This window comes from Pleurodeles waltl, chromosome 4_2 (genome assembly GCF_031143425.1).
Source record: "Pleurodeles waltl isolate 20211129_DDA chromosome 4_2, aPleWal1.hap1.20221129, whole genome shotgun sequence".
NCBI lineage: Eukaryota > Metazoa > Chordata > Amphibia > Caudata > Salamandridae > Pleurodeles > Pleurodeles waltl.
Window position 1 is genome coordinate 332,952,502 of NC_090443.1, and position 22,282 is coordinate 332,974,783.

At 43.9% G+C, this 22,282-nt stretch overlaps 1 protein-coding gene across 2 annotated transcripts in view; it reads left to right on the top strand.

Moving 5' to 3' along the window:
* Positions 1 to 13,456, top strand: part of NCF4 (neutrophil cytosolic factor 4) — an 80,261-nt gene extending 66,805 nt beyond the window's left edge. Inside the window, exons 10-11 of one of the 2 annotated variants that reach the window (XM_069231349.1) lie at positions 11,302 to 11,342; positions 12,438 to 12,600. In XM_069231349.1, the coding sequence (XP_069087450.1) occupies positions 11,302 to 11,342; positions 12,438 to 12,466 (70 nt within the window). In that variant the 3' untranslated portion in view covers positions 12,467 to 12,600. Of the gene's footprint in view, positions 1 to 11,301; positions 11,343 to 12,437 lie in introns of both variants that reach the window. The other variant, XM_069231348.1, reaches the window with a different exon arrangement.
* Positions 13,457 to 22,282: the final 8,826 nt, after the last annotated feature.

A 22,282-nucleotide genomic window follows, 5' to 3' on the forward strand; every position in this document is an offset into this window, starting at 1 on the left:
TGAGACCAGGCAACTAGGCCAAAGCCTGCACTAAAGTTATGCTAAGCTAAAACATTTCAAGCAAGCAAATCGTAGCACACGTTTATGATTATGTCGGATTAGTGCAATTCTAATACACCACGTTATATAAAGCACGCTTATAAATGTTGGCAAACTACTCTGAGGGCACATTTTGTCCCCGTACAATCTTTATTAGTTCGGTTAAAGTCACACATGATTATTGCAGTACTACGTTTATGCGCTAATAAATGAAAACCTTCATTTTCTGCTTCATCAATCCCTCCTCTGATGACTACTTGTCATCACACCAAATCATGCCCACAAATTTTATTCCATTAAAATTCTGTCAGTCCTCTTTTCCTTTTAATTCCCCTAGTTTTCGCTTTGTATTCTTCTGCCATTCTTTTCATTATTTTCTCTTCCTTCCGTCTTTTAATTCTTTCCATAATCATTATTATTCCCCTTTTTATTCCCCAAATTCCAAATATGCAAATCAGTACAATTAGTATTCCCTGTATTATTTTTAGTAATATTCCATTCCAAATTCCCCCAATCCAATTTCCCACTGAAGCAAGTCCTTTTCCAACCTTCTCCCACACTCCTGGTTCTTTCAATTCCTTCAAATCTGCACTCTCTTTTGTTAGATTAGCAAGCATTGTTTTAATTTTCACACTGTTATCGGGAATATACGTACAACAGTGTCGTGCACCAAGCATTTTGCAAACGCCACCATCCTTTGCTAAAAGAATGTCTAAAGCAAGCCTATTTTGAAGAGTCATAGCTCTTTCCGCTGCAAGTTCAGCATCTATCAGGATTATAGCACCTGAAAACTTTGTCAACATGTTATCCACTATAGTAGACAACTTTCTTATTTTGATGGAATTCAGCACAACTCCCAATGAAGGAATCATGGCTCCAAATATATCTCCTACCACAGCAGCTGCGGTCTCTCTTTTCTGGATACGATGGGATCCAGATGTCTTTTGAATCATCGATAGGTCATCCAGTTGATAAACCTTTGGGAACACTATACCCAAATAACATCTTCCCCACCATCCCTTTGGAAGACGATAATAGGCATTATACCCACAAATGTAATATACACCTGGAATGACAGGGTCAAGTCCGTTCATCATGAATGTCCATTTGGCCTTAAAGATAAACGTATGTTTACACTCACTCGCTCCTACAAAAATGTTGTCATAATAAGATTCACCTCGATATATACAAAATTTCCCTACATGCCAAGCGTCTAAAGCTATTCTCCCTTGTGTCTTTATTGCGGCAAAATCATAATTATCTACTGAAGCCCTCTTATGTAGCTCTTTTTCTAATTTCGCATTCATTTGTGCCCTTCTATCATCTGTGCGATCTAAAAAGCTTATTTCTACTGCAGAGAGCGAGCAGGTAAGATTTTCCCTATGAGTGTGAGCCGTTTCAAAAGGTTGCATTGGCTCTAAAAATTCCCTCATTATTTTAGCATCCCAATCTTTAGCAATCTGGCTTAGCTGCGCTATTATAGGAACATATGCAAAGGTAACATCATAATTCGAGTAAAAATACTGTATGTTAGTTTGACCATAAAATCTAGACATTACTATACTACATGTAATCCCGTATGTAAGAGGCATGTGGTGATATGTCACCCCTTCCTTTACTGATGTCGGTATCTGTGTACACACATAACAATCCTTCGCATCCATAGTCTCAACATATTCTGTTAGCAAGCGATAGAAAACATTATACGAAAGCTCCTTCTTATCATGCAAGTGTCTTTCATCTAATTCTAGTCTTTTCAATGCGGTTAGTTCAGTGACAGTAACAGGAGCAAAAGTAGAAGCATCAATTCTCTCATTCTCACCCTTTCCATGCATTGCAAGCACTATTGCCATTATTATTAGTACACATGCAATTATCAAGCCTATACACACATATTTACAATATTTCTTTCTACTGTTTTGCGTCATGATCTGTATAGAATCAGAGAGCTAGAAGCACCTATAAACTATTTAGCAATTCAGTTACAAAGCTGAACGAGCGCTATGTTCACACAGTTTTCTTCAAGAGGCCAGTCACTTATGGGTTAGCAGCATTTGTCTCAATTCGGCAATAACTCAGTCTTTATCGGTTTAGCAAATGTCTCATCCGGTTGTTTGTTTCACGTTATATTGTAGCAAGCAATATCATTTATCACCCTTTCAATCAACACTGTCCATAAAACTTTTCTTTTCTATTGGTATCTCTTCTTCTTCGTTCTCGAGGCTTAGAGATACAAATTCATCAGTCCAATCGTCATTGACTGCATATGCCCATTCTGGACCGGAATATCTCCTATTCGGTATCCTTTTCCTTTTCAATTTTGCTTCTCTTTTCGATTCTGCTTCGCTGGTACTTTCCACTTTTGTCAAGTCTTTTTCTTCACTCGGGGACGGTACCACGACAGACACTTCTTTTCTTTTCTCTTTCACTTTTGGCCTTTCTCCGTCGTTCAAACCTTCTTCAGTCCTTTGTTTTACTGATGATATACTCAGTCTCCTCTTTGCACCATGTCCATTTGTTGGACCTGCGACCTTTTCTGTGGAAGCTTGAACTGTTTCGTTCTGTCCTGCCTTGTCCCCTCCTTTTGGGGAATCGATCACGTTCTCCTTTTCTTTTTCTGTATCGTCTGCTTCTGGGAAAGCCCTCCTCTGATCAGGCTCTCCTGCTTTTTCCCCTTTTTCGAGCCCTTCGTCACCTTTACTTTCGTCAGGCTCTGTATCACTTTCAGCTGCTTCAGGTTCTTTGTCACCCTCAGCTGCTTCAGGCTCTTTGCTACCCTCAGCTGCTTCAGGTTCTTTGTCACCTTCAGCTGCTTCGTCGCTGTCTGAACTTTCTCCTTGGTCTTCCCCAAGTGAGTTAGTCTCTTCGTCCTCCAATAATATCTCTCTCTCTCCTGCTTCTGCCTGTTCGCTTTCAGTTCGGTTTTGTTCTGTCTCAGCACTCAGCACTGTTTTATCAGGCACTTGCAGTTTCAGCGCTTCAACTTCCTCGTCTGTGGGACACAACACTTTCTTCGTGTGACTGGCGTGAATCCAGTTGGGAACCCCCGCACACTTCACAGCGGTAGTTGTCGTCAGGATCACTTGGAAAGGGCCTTTCCAACGGGGTTCCAGACACGACTTCCTCACGTGCTTCTTTACCACGACCCAGTCACCTGCTTTCAGTGCGTGTCCTGGACCTTGGATCGGTGGCAAGGTGGTTGCTTCCACCTGGTGAGAGAAAGAGCGAACCACGTCAGCCAGACCCTTGCAGTAGTCTAACACCATATCATCTGTAATATTCAAAAGCGCGTTTGCGGGAACTGCAGGAAGTCTCATAGCCCTGCCCATGAGAATTTCGTGCGGAGACAATCCAGTCTTTCTATCAGGGGTGTTTCTCATTGACATTAGCACCAAGGGCAATGCGTCAGGCCATTTCAAATTTGTCGATGCACATATTTTCGCCATTCTTGATTTCAGTGTACCATTCATCTGCTCCACCAGTCCTGATGCTTCAGGGCGATAGCTACAATGCAGTTTTTGCTCAATGTTCAGCGCTTCGCAGAGTAACTTTATCACCTCGTTATTGAAGTGACTTCCCCTATCTGATTCTAAAGAGATCGGGAATCCGAAACGTGGTATCAACTCTCTCAACAATAGCTTTGCAACTGTAAGGCTGTCATTTCTACGTGTGGGGTATGCTTCAATCCAGTGACTAAAAATGCACACAATCACCAACACATACTTCAGACCTCCATGCACAGGCATCTCAATGAAATCTATCTGCATACGACTAAACGGGCCACTTGCTCTACCAATGTGGCTCGCGTTCACAACTGTTCCCTTTCCTGGGTTCATCTGCTGGCAAGTGACACATCGATGGCAAACTGCTTCTGCAGCTTGACGAAATCTGGGGTTAAACCAATCAGTTTTGAACAATCTTATCATGGCATCTCTCCCTAGGTGAGCTTGCCCATGATAGAACCGCGCAAGCTGTGATAAGAGACTATTTGGCAAAACAAATTTTCCCTCATTTGAAACCCATAACTCGTCGGGTCTTTTTATACATTGTGATTTAATCCAGGAATCTCTTTCATCCTCCCTGACGTTATTCTGTAATGCTTTAAGTTCATCTATTGTATCTACGACCTTCAAGGCAAATGCTTCAGCTGGTTCGAGTTCTGGTTCACTTATCGAATTCCATTCATCTCTGAGTAATATACAATTCAAGGCACAAAATCTTGCGACTTGATCCGCATATGCATTTCCCAGAGAAACATAATCCTGTCCTTTTGTATGAGCACTACACTTTACCACTGCAACTTCGGCTGGCATTTGAATGGCGTGTAACAATTCCCTTATTCTCTCCCCGTTTTTCACTGGGGATCCTGAAGAAGTCAGGAAACCTCTCTGTGACCATAGTTGTCCAAAGTCGTGCACAATTCCAAACCCGTACTGACTATCAGTGTAAATGGTGACTTTCATCAATGCAGACAGTTGACATGCTCTTGTAAGGGCTACAAGTTCTGCTACTTGTGCAGAATAGACTCCTTGAAGCCAGCCCGCTTCCAAGACACCTGTTACAGTACATACAGCATATCCTGCTTTCAAAATTCCCATCCCATCTCTTAGACATGAACCATCAACAAAAACAATTTGGTCATTTTCATCAAGCTTAGTATCCTTAATGTCAGGTCGAGGTTTTGTGCAAAATTCAGTCACCTGAAGGCAGTCATGCTCGACGTCTTCAGCGTTCTCAACTTCAGCATTTTCACCAGGAAGCAAGGTTGCTGGATTCAACGTAGTGCACCTTTTCAGCTGCACATTCGGTGAGCCCAGAATTACCGTTTCATACCTTGTGAGTCTTGCTCCAGTCATGTGTTGCGTTCGGGAGCGGGTCAAAAGTATCTCAACTGAGTGAGGGACCATGACTGTTACTGGGTGTCCCATCACTATTCCTTCACTCTGAGTGAGGCTGATACCAACTGCTGCTACGGCGCGCAAACACCCTGGAAGTGCTGCTGCGACCGGATCCAAAGTAGCTGAAAAATACGCTACTGGTCTGTTTATGCCACCATGGGCTTGAGTCAAGACAGACAAAGAACATGCATCACGCTCATGACAAAACAATGTGAAAGGCTTTGTGTAATCAGGCATACCTAAAGCTGGAGCCCTGCACATGCATTCTTTCAATTCAATAAAAGCATCCATTTCATCTCCTTTCAATTCAATTTGATCCAAGGCATCCTTCTGGGTCAGTTTCAGTAAAGGCTTCGCTAGAGTCGAGAAGTTGGGAATCCACTGGCGACAGTAGCCCACCATTCCCAAAAACTTCCTCACCTCCCTCCTTGTCTTGGGTGGACTCATTTGAAGTACACTTGTTATTCTTTCCTTCATTATTCTCCGTGACCCTTTCTCTATTTGGTGACCCAAGTATTTCACTTTCTTCTGACAGAACTGCAATTTGGAAGGAGACACCTTGTGTCCATTCCTTCCCAAATGGTTCAACAGAGCAATGGTATCGGCTGTGCAGCCACTTTCTGTCTTTGATGCAATCAGTAAGTCATCGATGTACTGTACTAGGGTTGACTCGAACGGCAATTCTAATGCTTCCAAATCTTTCTTTAAAATCTGATTGAATATTGACGGAGACTCAGAGAACCCTTGAGGAATTCGACACCAACTGTACACTCTGTCTAGGAATTTGAAACAAAAGAGGAATTGGCTGTCCTCATGAAGAGGCACAGAAAAGAATGCTTGTGACAAGTCGATGACTGAGAACCACTCAGCATCGCAAGGGACTTGAAACATTATCACAGCTGGATTTGGTACGACAGGGCAACACTTGACTATGATGTCATTTATTTTCCTCAAATCCTGCACTAGTCGGACCTTTCCACTTGGCTTTATTAGTCCCATTATTGGTGAATTACATGGACTGCTTAACACTTCTTTCAGTACTCCCTGTTTTACAAATTCGTCAATAAGTTGGGCAACTTTCATGAGGGTATCTTGCGCCATGTGGTATTGTGGGGTCTGGGGAAAGATTGCATTGGGCTTTACAGTCACTTTCACTGGTTCCACTCCTTTCATCAATCCCACCTCTTTCCCTGTCATATCCCACACTTCCTTTCCGACTGTTTCCCGTAATTCAGCTGGAATATCTTCTTCAGTTATCATCGGGAAAAGACAAATCAGAGGATACTCTTCATCGACAGTTTCCATCTCATCCCCCTCTACACTGTCCTCTTCTTCCCCATCACTGCTCGTCTGGATTGTTATTCCCTCGTTCGAACACATAATCGAACAACCCAATTTGCACAACAAGTCTCTCCCTAACAGTGCTATTGGGCTTGAGTCACATACCACAAACTGATGCACCCCTTGATAATTACCGATGCTGACTGGTACCGGATCTGTTATTGGGTTCGTCAGGTGCCTGTTTGCTACTCCCACCACTTGAACTGTCCTCCCTGAGAGTGGCAAATTTGGTACTTCACTGCTCTTAACAGTTGAACGTGTGGCTCCTGTGTCAACCAAGAATGAGACACGATGACCCATTACTCTTCCCTCTACGTACGGACCCTTTTGATCAACTTCCAAGGATGCTGCAAGCACACAATCTCCTTCTTCTTCTGAACTTTCACTCTCCCATACATTGTTTATTCCACTCTCACTGTGTAATGGGAACTGTTGTACTGTGCCATTTGTACTCATTACCTGACCCGAGACCTGTGGAGGAACCATCACTTGCTGCTGACTCATTGGTGCCAAAGGTATTTGCATTTGCTGATTAGGTACCATGGGTAACTGCTGTTGCATTGGCTGCATTTGCGTCATCTGCATACGGGGCATCTGCATCTGCTGCGGCTGCATAGGTTGTAATCCCTGCAACTGATTTACGGTCTGAAAATTTGGGTTTGGACCTCTCATTTTCTGCTTCATCACACCCTCTCGCCAATTGGATGAGGTGACTGTGGATCATTGAGAAGACGTTTCTTGCTTATAGCGGCTTGATAATTCACACGTTCGGGAATGATTCTTCAGCAAGTCCCTGCAAGGTGGAAGTTGATGACAGTCTATCTTACCCTTCTTTGCGCAGAATAGTTGATCACTCAAGTTAGTTACGTGATGAATCGAAGATTTTAGAGCATACAGCAAGCATGAAAATTGTTCCAATTTGTCCATTAGTTCTTCAGAAAGATCTCATTCATCTCCGAGCTGCGAAAATGTTTCCTGTGTATGTCTGTTGGCAGACAGGATTTTGAATACACTCACTTTTCCTTTTCCAGCAAATGCGCTTATTTTGTCACAGCTGGTAAACGCATGTAGACCTATCATAGCTCGACAAACATTTTCACCGAGAGTTGAAGCTATTTTCTCAATGTCAAGGACTCACATGCGTATTTTAGTACCATATTTCAGAAACAATTTAGCCATGATTTTGTCATGGAATCCCAAACCCATAATAAACACATCGGTGTCATCTGAGCTTACCTTTACTGCCTCCTAACCCTCATTACCAGCGTGTGCAAATGACCATCTGCTTCTTTGTGTGTACTGTTCAGATCGGGCACTTCGTGACTCCCTTCAGATGGTATTTTGCAGCATTTATCATCACAGTTCGTGAACAGTGTTTTATTTTTAGGTTTTACAAAATGCTCTGGTTTCCTCCATTCGTTAACAAGAAATGTGATGAGAGTTGTTTTATTCCTTGCGTGGCTTAAGAATTTCCTCCACTGTCTTACAATCTGGAAGGTGGGATGCTCTGTAACTGGTACCTGAGTTCTTCACCTCTGGCTGTCCTTTCGCTGTTCTTAATAGACGTCTCATTGTACTTATCAAACACAAAATTTATTTTTAACTCCTATTTCCTTCCTACAAAGCCATGGACAAGACAGACATAGCCACCTCACCAAAGTTTTATTCCTCTCCTTTTGCTCCCTGAACAAGAACCATACCATCAATCAGCGTGGCTAAATTTCCAGGTATTTCCTCAGCAGGGGTAACATTTTTTCTGCAAGTATGTTGCTAAAGCAGCTTTATTTGTCTTTGTCACCAGACCATCTGGAGTTGCTAAAGCCCATGGTCCTAAGGGATGAGAGAGTACATGAGATATTTGAAGGTTTAGATTCTGTGCTGTCAAAATGATTCAATCAAATAGTGCTTGTCTGCTTTCATGATGATTTTCTTGCCATTGCTGTTCACTGCCTTCTTCTTGGGCATGTTAGTGAATGTTTTTAGTTTGTTTATTTTCATTGGGTCATGAAACTTCTTAATAGGTGGATTATTCTTAAGTCGCTCAAGTTTGAAATCTGTATAGCACTGTTCACCTATTTCATGCTCCTTCATTATGTTCAATACTATGGGCCTGATTACAACTTTGGAGGAGGTGTTAATCCGTCCCAAATGTGACGGATATACCACCAGCCGTATTACGAGTTCCATAGGATATAATGGACTCGTAATACGGCTGGTGGTATATCCGTCACTTTTGGGACGGATTAACACCTTCCTCCAAAGTTGTAATCAGGCCCTATGTCTTGAAATGGTGTTTGTGCCGTGGAGAGACTAATGAGATCATGTGGTCTAAAAAATGGGTTTATTTAGCTTTAAAACAGGACTAATAGCTCTTATAACAGCATCTTGGTCTTTTTTAGTTTGTGACATATGTAGGTGTCTGTGAGTAAGATCTGATCGGTTGTTATGAACCAGTTCCCTTATCTGACCCAAAAAGGAACTTCTGTGTTCAGCCGTTATAATATCTTTCCACAGCACCCACCTTGAGGTTGAACCTTGTATTACCACGCGAAGTCTATGTGTCTTTGTAGACTATTATCTCTATTAATGGTGGGCAAGTAGCCAATGGAATCCTGTGACACACTAACTAGGTCTCTAGTACTGATGTTAAATCCTGTTAAACATGGCATTATCTGTGCAAGGCTCACTTCTTGTCCTGTAACAACCCAGATTATGTTTCTGTTTTGTATACTTAAATTGGGCAACACATTCCGGCATGACTTTGGTACTTGTCATCAATAGGTGAGGCCCAACTTGTTCACCAGAAACATAAGTTAACTATTCTTTAGTATTTGTGGTGCTCGATATCTTTGCTTTTGTTTCTCAGTGCTTGGGGGAGGAGCTTTAAAAGGTTGAGGTCCAAACAACTGAGCTGCACAGCTATACCTTTGACTCAATGAGTTGTCCCCTTACCAGTAAGAATCTCTTCCAGCCTATCAATGTTATCCCATGCTAAGTTAGTGAAGATATGAGGCTGAAACTCAGCTGGAAGAACAATTTACTCATTTAAGGTAGCAGCACGTTTCTGAAGACACAAGGCGGTATCATTTTCTTCCAGTTGTGAGTATGAAGTCCCATGACCAAGTCTGTTCAGAGTGCGAATGATTTCAACATTGCCTGACAGCGTATGGGAGCAACAATTGCTTGGGGAGGTTTCTGTTGGCCATTTGTGACTGCATTTATAATGTCTTGACTGAACGATTGCATAAGTAAGGCAATTCTTTTGGACAGCTTTGTGTTTTCTGGATCTCCAGACAGAAGTCCTAATAGGAACATCAGGCACTGTAAATGAATCTTTATCAACGTCTGATGGATGATATGGCCTTGGTATTGATTTCAATTTTGTTTTAATAATTGTTCTTATGTGTGATGATGTTTCATCAACTATCGTATTCATGTCTGTTGCCTTAACCTCTAAAACTGATAATTCTCTTTTCAAGCTCTGGTTTTCTCTTGCAATGTCCTGTAGCATAACACTATTGGTTTGGGCCAATAATTTGCCTCAGTTGTCTGGGAATATGTGGAGAGTGTCACCGAACTCGGAGTCCAATTTACTTATAATACGATTCATCTAGTTCCTGTATTCCTCTGCGTGTCATGAGGGTTTCAAGCCTTTCAGTGAGAGTCTTCACATCAATTACCTCTTTTTAGGAATAATCACAGTTCTAATGTATTGAAATAGTTCATCATATGCTTCATCGCTCATATGTTTGTACTAATCAATGGTTTGAATGCTAGATGCATGATCCTCCTCTGCTTTAACCCTTGTATAGTTCCTATAACAAGATGCATGATAGCCACTATGGCGATCATTTTGAATAAGGCGGTAAAGCCCGCTCCACCGGCGGTGGTGGTAGTTACCGCCGACAGCATGGCGGTGCCAAATAAAGATGACAGTAGTGAACTGGCTGCAAAGCAGGCAGTTCCCTACCAGTCACCGCCAGACCTGAAACGACCGCTGGGCTGAAGGCAGCCACCGTCGACCCAGTGGTGGAGCCTAGACCGCGGGTGGGATAATGATCCTGTTTCCACCACAGATTTCCCGGTGGGATACTGCTTCATTATAGGCGTGACGATGTCTGGCTGACATGGCGGTGAGGGTGGAGCAGCATCCACCCCTGCCACCAACCGCCAGCATGGCTTTGAGGCTCCAGACGTCATTATTTGGCAGGGTGCCTGCCTCTGCCTATGGCGGTCTTCCGTCGACCGTCAACACGGTTGTTGGTGGTGCATCCTGCCATGTTCATAATGACCGCCTTTGTCTCTACTACAAACTGCTAAGATCTTTGAATCACAATTAAGGGTTGCACACTCTCAAAGCCTTTTGTCAACTCTAGGAAATGTGGCCTTGATTAAATTCTTATGCTTTGATGTTCCTGTGTACGATTTTATCTTTCCACAAAATATACATTCTTCAGCATACAAATTTGACTTTAATGATGTTCTTCTTTTTAAGCATTTACTTGTGCACTCACTTGTTCCAGCATCATCACTGACACTTACATCAGCTTTTCGCTTAATAGTTTGTAAATATCTCTTCATAGCAAATAGGCCGCTGCACTTTCTGTGGTAAAATACTTGGGGAGCCGTGTTGCTTTCCACATTTCTTGTAAGGTCTAACAGTAGAATGTGATTCCTTACTTGAGTTGCCTCTAACAAAGTTTCCATGATGAGTACTCCTGCGGGCTTGTCAACGTAAATCCAAGTTGGACATTTGACCATAAATGAATTATACACTGGGGATCGAAGGGACAGGATGTGCACCTTTCAGTCTTCCTCATGATGCTGTGCCATCATTCACCACCAGCTCTGGAAAAATTAATTAATTAAAAAATGTCTAAATGTTCTTGGTGTACTTAATATAATCATAATTATTACTATTATAATTATTATCAATTTATATTATCACATTTACTTTAATTGTAATTTTTAATAATAAAATTCACAGTAATACAAATTCTGAAAAATTTCCATTTACATCAAGGTATCTTGGGAGTGGAGTGGTAACTCACAAAAGGCAAAGAGGTATGACTTGCTATCACATATTTTCTGTCTCGAGGTGTCTATACCTTGCCAATCAATCATATTAGAACCCATCCCCCTAGTGGTACCGATAACATGGTTGTCTGAAGGCCTACATTACCCCAGGTCCCACCCGATTTTGCTACAAAGTTGTATACTTACAAACAGGTAGATATTCACCGCCTTGGCAGAGATCACTGCAAAGAAAAGATAGGGAGGCGGAACCAATGGTCTCTGGTCCTACGCCTTTAAATTGCATTTTGTTGTAAGTGGTAGTTCTACTGTAGTTCTATGTTACTTACTGTAAATTGCAGTTTGGGAATCAGGCTTAATGTAATTTAAGTCTTGTATATTCTGCCCAGCTTCTTATTTCGACTGGCGGAAACAAGCATTTGCTCTGCTGGACTCACCATGCCTTTGTCTTCCCCTGCTGACCTGTACCACAAGCATCATCACTCAAGTGTTTTTGACTTATAAAGGAACCACACCTGGGAGACACAGACCCTCTTAGAAATGGGAAGGAGAGAAGGCCCACAAAGCATATATTTTAGTAGACAAACCTGGTATAGAATGATGAGCAGCAAAAAAAAGAAACTAGTTAAGTAGTGTTTTTTAGCATCTTGCCTTAGTAGCTACGAATGAGACTGGTTATAATTCTTTAGGTGATTGGCTATGAAAATCTGTTGTTAGTGTGAGAGTGAAAAGCATTTGAAAAGCTTTTTGCGTTTTTTGTGGATGTTTAAAAATATCGCACAGCATCTCCCTTTCTTTGCCATTGTGGGGTCTGCCCAGAAGACCTATTAGATCCTTTGAAGAGTTTAATGGTGAGGTAATAAGAAGGATTCACAGGACGTTCACCACGGCCCAGGGGAAGCATCACTCCTTCCTGTTTGGATGAGTGGGTGCCTACTCTCAGTCACACAAAATGTGCTCTTGAAATGTCGCACAAAACACAATACCAAACACAGTAACTTTAGCAGTGTTTAGTTGTCTTGTACTCTCTTCACATGCTGCCCTTTTCTCCCTTTTGCTTCCTCCTTCATATTGTCCTTACCTTTCTCTTCCATGATTCTGGTTACTTTGATCTTTGCCCTGCAGGAAGGAGCTGCCAGGAGAGGAGGAGGTAGTTCTGAACTATCTGGATGAAGAGGGGGATATGATCCGGCTACTGGATGACCAAGATGTGCGTGTGATGGTGTCACAGAGCCACAGGCCCTCTGCTAGGAAGACCTCCATTCCCTGGCAGCTGCACCTCACACATCCAGACAACTTTGGTGTATACGAACAATGCAGATGACGCGAAGGGTGCAGTTGCTCCTAACCCGGCCAGACAATTTCGATATGTACGATGAATGGATGAAAGAGGGGACATACCAAGCCAGTCAAATTTGGGGTGTCTAAACCCAGATAGGAAAATAAAGGGTACATCAAGGGTCCTTCCGGGATGGGGGGGTGAGTTGCAGGTGTATGGGGGATTCCAGCCATGTGAACACGTGAGGGGTAAGTAGGGCCACTAACAAGGTGTGACTGCACCTCACTCAGTTCTGTATGGCTTGAAAGTGGGTACTAATGGGGGTCATGGGTTGGGGATGCAGCTGTACCTCATCTGCTCAGTCAGTGCAGGGTGTGTAACAGCTGTCATTGAGCAAAGACAACAGCATCTCATTAGCCCAGCAGCCTATGTGCTATATTGGGATGTTCTTACCTCATCTGATGTGGGAACTATGGGATGTTATGCCCTGTTCACAGGAGGCATGGCAACTCCACTTCAGCTTCCTCTGGCTTATACTGTGTCCCAGTCTGATATAGAGAAATGAGGATTAAGGCCCATATTTATACCTTTTTTGCGCCGCGATTGTGTCATTTTTTGACAAAAAAGCTGCGCAAACTTACAAAATACAATTATATTTTGTACGTTTGCGCTACTTTTGCATAAAAAAAATGGCGCAAATGTGGCGCATAAAAAGTATAACTATGGACCTAGGGGAGGCAGATAGGGCACGATGAATGGGACACGTACAAAGGCATATTTTTTCTTGCTTTTTTGCTATTCTTCCATTTTCTCATTTAGCTCTACTCCGTTGGAACAAAATTAAAAAATATACTGTATGGGATAACTTTTTCTGTGTTTTCTGTTCATTTAATAAGGTCATTGTTTGTGGCTACTAGTTTTGTTGGACTTATTTATAAACGCAAAAGACTCCTTGTATTACTCAAATACTACGTATCAAAGTTCTCTGTGAAGACCGTGCCCTCTGAGCAGCACCTGCACCTCCGTTAGAGATGCTTGCAGACATAGAATAGACAACCCAAAACTAAGAAGCACAGTCAAAATCAATAGGTCTCACTGTTTTACCCCTTGGCCTGGCCAGTGCCATTTGGTGATGCTGTATAGCATTTGCAAGATGCTGTGCAGCATGGCCAAAAAAAGAGAAAGCAAGCAAAAAAAGGCACAAGGACATGGATGAAGCAGCCACGTCATTTTGTAGGCATGCACATGCATGATGGTGTGGCGTGTATGTCATTACACATGCACGACTACTAAATTAGTTTTTAATTTACTGATCAAGATAGAAAAGAAGTAGCATGGAAATCATTTTTAAGGCAGCGGGACAGACAGCAACTGGTTCTTCTCCCACCCCCCAGAAAAATAAAATAAAATATTAAAAAATATATGATGGGCGTGGGGTCAAGCAACGGGGAGTGGACAGGTGAGGAGAAAAGCAACATACAAGAGTGAGCAACATGAGTGGCAGGTGGAATAGTAAACAAGTGAGAAAGCAACACAGAGTGCACGGATGGCAGAGAGTTTGGCAGGGGAGAAGCACCAGAGAAAGCTTACAATGCAATGGAAACAGTTATACAGAGCATGGGGAGGCGGGTATTTGGCAGGTATTTGGCGAGGGTGAAGCACATAAGAGAGAGAATTTAAAAACACATGCACTGTCATGGGGTGCTTAAGAAAAACAAAATAGTTCCCTAATAGTGAGCAGTAGAAGGATGGATGCAAGTCATTCAGAAAGACTTAAAAACGCTATGCTCCTGGGGAAGGACACAAGATGGACAAGCTGAGACAACGAAAGCCATTCAATAAGCAGCAAGCAAATCTGAGTGACAGTAAAGCCAGCCAATGATATGCAATGGGCAAGCTATAAACCCCTATGAGTTCTTGGTATGACCACGATAGGTCTTTTGCAACCAGACAGCTTCCACTGTCTGGTATGCTTGACCTAAAAAGAGGCCTCGCTAGTTACTGCAATCTAAAACTGAGCAGCCAAAAAAACTGCATCTCTATCAGCTCATGACTCCTTTTGAAGGGCTGGAGTCTGGAGATCCGTGAGCAAGGTCTGAAGGTTCCTGTCCCCTAGAAAAATTTAAGACCCTGGGATCTATACATTCCTATCCCCATTAGAAGAGCAAGTTTACACTATTTGTGACCCTAAGCCAGATGACTTATTCCCTACAGAAAAGCAAGACCCTAGGGCTGATGGTTCCTGTCCCCTACAGAAAATGAAGGCCCCAGTGTCTGTGAGCCCAGGACATAGAGAACAGCAGGACCACAGGGACAGGACCAGTGACCCAGAACAGTCTGCTCCTGTCCGCTATAGGAGTCCATCACTCCTGGATCTGTTACCCCAGGATAGGGCGCTCCAGGCCCCAAGAAATTAAAAATGCTCCAGAATCTATGACCCTAGGACCAATGGCTTCTGTTTCCCTACAAAAGTTCATTGTCAAAGGATCTGTGAACCATACCACAATATGAGTGAAGCCCCTAGATCTGTAGCCCCAGGACCGTAAGATTCTGCCCCCATAGCAGACCAAGACTCCAGGCTCTCTCACCTTGGTTGTGTCAGGCCCTGCCTTTAAAGAAGAGTAAGGATGAGTTTTCGTGTGTGGAAAGTGATCCCTGAGTATACTAATCCAGCTCCTCAGAGAAGAACAAGAACTGACTCCAGAAAATATGGATTGTTGCCCTTATGAAATACCAGAGCCAAGATTGTTATCCTAAGAGTAACAGGCCTTGCCCCCTACAGAAGAGCATGGATCCAGGATACAGAACCCCAGGAACTATGGATCCTGCTCCTACTGAAGAACATGATCTCAGGCTCTGTGACCCCAAGAGAAATGGCTTTTGTCCCTCACCAATAAAAGAGCTCGCATGAGGGTATGTGGGTCTAGGATGGACTAAATCTGTACTCTGTACAAAAACATGACCCCAGGACATACGGATTCTGTCCCCAATAGAAGAGCAAGATCCAAAGATCAGTCACTCTAGGACTGATGTTTCTAGTCCCCCACTGAAGGGCCTAAGTCAGGATCTGTAAACCTAGGACTAATGGCTCATTTCCACTACAGAAGGACAAGACCCCAGAACCCCATAAATGAGACACTAGGGCTGACCACTCCTTTCCCCGACGGAAAGGCAGAAGCGTAAGCCATGGGACAACCAGACTGGCTACATCCTGTCCTCTACTAAGGGATAAGAAGCAGGGCATGGCAGCACCATACCCTGTAGAATAGAAAGACAGAGGTTCTGTGACCCCGGAACTGCCTGCCCCCTTCTGTGTAAGGGGCTCGGATCACTGTGGTGGTCACACTCAAACTAAAAAATGTTATGCCTTCATAATTGCTGAGCAAACAAACTGTGACCCCAGACAACACTGGTTCCAAACAGAATTTCAGAAATTCACATCATCTGACACTAGAACTGCCAGCTCCTGTCCCCTAGAGAAGAGTGCAGAACCAAAATGTGTGACCCTCCCCCAGTGTTACATCACCAAGAGTAGCAACTATCACAATATCCATCCAGCTCCTAAACTTTCACTCACTGAGAGTCCCGCACATGCACAGTCCATTTATGTATGTATTGGACACATCATCAGAGTCGAACCCTGACAATAGAGATCTTCTCCATTGAGGATCACCTGGATTTCACTTCCCACATAAACAATCACAGTCACCTATAGAACTGCTGCATTCAGGAGCTGCGGCTAAATAAGGGTTTTGTTCGTCCTGTATCTCTGATAGACTTGTCAGCCTGAGGATAGTATTGGCCCAAACTTCTTGCCTATATGCCACACATTTTCACTGCATCTTTTTTTTGGCTTTGGGACTCTAAGCACTCTAGCATTGCTGACCAGTGCTAAAGTGCATGTGCTTCTCCCATAAACATGGTAACAGTGGTTTATACACAGTTGGCATATTTAATTTATTTATAAGGCCCTTGTAAAGTGGTATACCATATACCCAGGGCCTGTAAATTAAATGCTACTTGTGGGCCTGCAGCACTGATTGTGCCATCCACTTCAGAAGCCCTTAAACATGTCTCAGGCCTGCCATTGTAGAGCCTGTGAGCAGTTTCACTGCCACTTTGACTATACATTTAAACTCCTTGCCAAGCCTTACACTCCCCTTTTATTACATATAAGTCTCCCCTACTGTGGGCCCTCTGTAGCCCATAGGGTAGGGTGCTTTGTAAGTAAAAGGTAGGGCATGTACTTTTAAGTTTTACATGTCCTGGTGGTGAAAACTCTCAAATCATTTTCCACTGTAAAGCCTACTACTCTCATAAACCCGCACTCTGAATTCCTTAATACACCTTTAAGCTGTAATTTCTAATCAGGAAGGAGTAACTGCATCATGTTTCATATCTTTGGAGTAGCAATGATACATTGTCTTTACTGGCAGAGTTGGATTTAACATTACTCTTTTAGAAATGCAACTTTTAGAAAATGGGCTTTTCTCTGCTCTGCGTGCTTTGCAGCCTGTCTCCAATACACGTCTGGGGTAAGGGACAGCTATACTTTGTACATTTTCTCTACACAACCACAGAGACTGGAAGCGTGGGTGTGACAGAGAACTTATTTGCATTCATCTGCATTCTGATATCTCCTTCTGGGCAGGAAAACAGAGGGGGAGCTGACACTTACACTTCAATAGGCAGTGTCCTCTGTCCCACACAAAGGGCTGATTGCCCCCTACAGATAGTCTGGAGCCAGGGCTGGGATGAAGGGGGTACCTGTGCACTTCAAGGACTTGTTTTGAAGTCACCCCCACTTCAAAGCACATTTCGGTATAAGTACTGGGGCTCTCAACTGACCAAGCAGAACACTACTGGACCTGTGAAGAAATCTGCCAGGAGTAAGGACTGCTGCGCTACAAGGATTTCCACTCTGCTTGACTGTTCTGAGGAACAGCTTCACTGCCTTGCTGAGCTGCCCTTGCTGCCTGCTGATCTCTGCCCTGCTGAGGGGAAGGACAGGAACCATCTCAGACAGGGTCTACTGGGGTGAGATGGCGGAGATTCTTCAACATCTCCCAGAGGAGCACAAAAAGCGAGCGTACCAAATTTCCTCGGAGGGTAAGTTGATTTCTAATACTCCCATTTGCTGTGCCCGTGACACTGCTGACACTGCAGCTAGAGGCATACATTCTAGTGTCCTCAGAAGACATGCCTGGCTCAGAGTCTCAGCCTTTAAACCTGAAGTCCAGCAAACCCTTTTGCCCCACCTTTTTGGTCCCCAAGTCGACACTCTCCTTGAAAAAATAAAAAAGGACAATGAGACAACTAAGGCCATGGGGGCTTTGCAGACACCATCTCACTGTGGCTCCTTTCCCTGTTCTTTCTATTCTGGAGGCTCAAAGTCAGGCTACCCTGAGACCTCCACCTCCAACCAGCTTCCCCAGACACAAGCTACCTTGCCTAGAGTAAACTACAGAGGCTTCTACAGGGGTAACAATTCTATAGGTCGAGGCAGCGGCGATTCACAAAACCCTCTGACACTACCACCAAACCCTATCTTGCCAACAACCCCCTCTCTCCCCCACTATATAACACCTGTTGGGGGTTGAATACAATGGTTCTTTCTAGCCTGGCAGAACATCACCTCCAAACTTTAGGTGTTGATATTATCCAACGTGGTTATTGTCTGGCACTCACTCACCTCCAAACATTCTATCTCACAATCACAAACTTTCTCCACAACATCTGCAGCTGCTCAGGGAAGAAGTACAGGCACTACTAGCTATAGAACCTGTTCCACTCCACCATCAGGGCACAGGAGTCAATTCACTGTACTTCCTTATTCCCAAAAAAGACGGGTCTCTGGGACCAGTCTTAGACCTTAGACCCCTTAGTAAGTACATTCTTTCAGAGCACTTTTATATGGTCACTGTTCAAGATGTCATCCAGTTATTACAACAAGGCAACTTCATGGCAGCGTTCAACCTCAAGGATGCCTATTTTCACATTCCTATTCACCTGGTGCTTCACCAGTATCTCAGGTTTGTAATAAACAGTCAGCATTCCCAATTCAAAGTGCTCCCCTTTGGGGTCACTACCACCCTAAGTGTCTCACAAATGTCTTGCAGTAGTAGCTGCTCACCAGTGCAGAGAAAACATACATGTTTTTCCATATCTAGACAACTGGCTCATCAAAAATGCAACCCCTCAAAAGTGCTTCCAACACACTCAGGATACCAAACCTACTTCACCAGCTAGGTTTTAAAACCAATGCACTAAAATACCACCTCTGAAGCCTCCAGGTCCAACCTTATCTAGGACTAATTCTCGACTCAGACCAGCTTAACCCAATACTACCAGGATACAATCCTTCCAGACATGCATTCCTCAATTTCAGTCAGGTCAACAGGTGGCAGTGAAGACAGTCATGCATCTCCTTAGTAAGATGGCTTCATGTATAGCCGTAGCACCTCATGCCAGGCTGAATATGCATCTGTTGCAAGAGTGCTTAGAGCACCAAAGGACTCAAGAAGGGGGTCATTGGGAAGATCTAGTGTTTGAGGCTGTGAAGCCTGCCACTCTCTGCAGTGGTGAAACACCAACAACCTTCTGAAAGGACAGCCTTTCCTACACCCAGTTCCATAGAGAACCATAAAAACATATGCCACCCTCACAGACTGAGGAGCCCATTCCCAAAATCTAACTGGACACTGGGCACCCAGTCAGAAACATCTCCACATCAATCAGCTGGAGTTGCTAGCTGTTCATCTAACACTCAAAGCCTTCCTCACCTGATTGGCAAGGTAGTTTTAATCCAAACAGACAACATGGCTGCCATGTATTATACCTAAAAGCAAGGGGGCACCAGGTCCCTCAGCTTTCTCATTTAGCCTAGACCATTTGGAGGTGGGCCTTCCGGTACAACGTTCACCTGTTAGTGGAGTACCTCCTGGGAGTGGACAACAACTTTGCAGATTTCCTCAGCAGGAGACACCAACAAGTCCACGAGTGGGAACTTCACTCACGAGTCCTCCACCGATATTTCCAATAGGGTCAAACACAAAGAGACCTCTTTCCCACGGCAAAAAATGCCAAATGCCCAGACTTAGCCTCCTGGCTCTCACACCCACACTCCAAGGGCAACGCACTATGGATAAGTTGTTTTGGGATATTAGCTTATGCTTTTCCGCCTCTCACACTGCTTTTGTTTGTGGTTTGCAAACTTTGGCAGACATCTCTCACCCTCATCCTAGTGACTCCCACATGGGTACTGCAACCATGGTTCACCACACTCCTAGAACTCTCAGCACTTCCTCCTGCGGTACTGCTGCACAGACAGGACCTTCTCACGAGGGGCCAGGGAGAAGTCAGACACCCAGACCCCAGGTCCCTCAACCTTGCTATCTGACTCCTCAAGTCCTAGAGTTTGGTTTTGTAAATCTTGCACAGCAGTGTATGGACATTCTTAAAGAAGCATGTAGGCCTATGACCCATTCCTGCTATGCTGCTAAATGGAAAATATTTTTTTATAAATCTTTTTTTATGGCTTGCTTGGTTCTAATAAAAAGAGATTGACCACATAACATCATACACTGATCTGGTGTTCTGAAGCATACATCTTCAGACATCATTCCTGTTCCCCCCATCCACCCCCTCGTCTCCCACCACACCCGTAAGTTAGGATCGAAAAGCAGTGCCCCCGCGTCAGGCTGGCAGGGTTGAGCACAGAGACAACCTCTGAAGCTGTTCCATTTGCCCCAAATTTTGGTCCACTTACAGGGACAATCCAACTTTCGTATATCACCCTCAGTGCCAACATGCTGCAGTCCATGTCTCTTTTCTACTCATCCAGGTGTGGAGCATGGACACTGCCCATAGTCGTGAAATGTTCCGTTTAGCTACGGTAAGCCCCAAAGTCATCCAGATCTGGTCCATCCGGCTTAGGTCTGTATCCCCACCAGACACTTAAAAGACACCATTAACCAGAGGTTCCGATCTCACTCCCACATAGGGTGTTCATTCAAGTGAGTAAGGACTCCCAAAAGGAATGGATCACTGGACAGCTCCAGATAATGTGGAAAAAGCTCCCCACTTGGTCACATTGTCTACGGCAGTTGGCATGTGTCTGTCTTCCCATCTTCGCCATGCAAAATTAGAAGGGTGAAGAATTTTAAGTTGCAATAGAAGCAAGACTTTATTGCAACCTCTGTCTGAGACATAAGGGCTTCAAACAATTCGTCATCCTCCAGTCCCTCCAAATCATACTCCTATTGTTCCCTTAATTATTGACGTGTATCTGGACAGTTGTTGATCAGTTTTTGGTAAATGAGGGAGATTATTCTTCATGGCATATGATCATCAAGCAACCTGTCTTCCAGGGGAGAGGAGACTCAGGGATGTCCTCTTCCCTGGAGAGCGTCACACAAAGTCGTATCTGCAAGAATCCAAAGGCCTCGGTGGCGATTTGGAACTCTTGTTGCAAGTCAATGAAGGGGATAACATCTTCCTGAGACCACAAGTCTCCCACCAATAAGGACCCAGTTATGGAAACCCGGTTGATTTCACAGTTTACCTGAGTCCCATAAAGGAGTGGCCTGGGTTGTCTTGTCTTCCCATCTCAGCGCTCCGAGCGCAGTGTGTCAGAGTTCTACTGTTACTGCGTGGGTCCTGTGAGTGTGGTCTGTCTAGGGTTCGCATGAATTACCCTAAGATATCCTCCTGGGTGCATGATCTTTCTGTCCATATGATATGCTGGTTCTTGTGTGGGGAGATGAACCCATGGTTAATGACCATGAGCTGCTCCTCACAATAGTATTCTTTAAAATTTGGCAGGGGGATTCTCCCATCATACCCTGCTCTTGTTAATTTGTTGAGTACTATTAGAGCTGGACCCTCATCCCATAGTAGTGTTTTAATTTTGCTCTCTATTGCTCTGACGTAGGTTGCAGGGGTTGGGCAAGGTGTGTTATGTAGGGCATAGAGGAAGCGAGGTAGAGCGCTGTTCTGCCAAGCAAGGAGAGTGATTGAGATCTCCAGTGTTGGACATCATTTTTAAGATGCTGGAATGGTAGTAGAAGGTTCTTAAGGTAGAATAGATCTGGATATGGAGTGACATAGATCCCTAGGTATTGGAGCCCGAGGGTGGCAATCTGCACAACACAATCTTGGGGCAATCGTGGCATCTGCCCACTCCGGGCAAATATTAGGGATTTTGCCCAATTGATAGTGTATACCAAATAGTTGCTAAATTGAGTGAGTATATGCGTTACTCTGCCGAGCGAGAAGAACGGGTCTGTCATATAAAGCAAAATATAGTCTGCATAAATTGATATCTTGTCTTCCCTGTGTTTGGTCCATTGGACCCCATGGGTTATTGGGTCCGTCTTTACCCAAGCAGCTAGGGGTTTCAATATGAGATAAAAAATGAATGGTGAAAGTGGACGTCCCTGTCTGGTACCACGCCAGAGTCTGAACCTCTGGGATATTCCCCCGTTAGCAGTAACTTGTGCTAGGGGCTCTGTATACAGGAGCTGTATCCAAGACAGATATATAAGGCCGAAGCCCAGCTTGGACAACACTTCAAAAAGATACAACCATTCAATCGTGTCTAAAGCCATTGGGCTTCCAAGGAAAGGACTAGAGTATTGTTCTGGAATTTTTTGGCCTGGCTCAAATCCCCATGGAGATATCATAAGTTGAG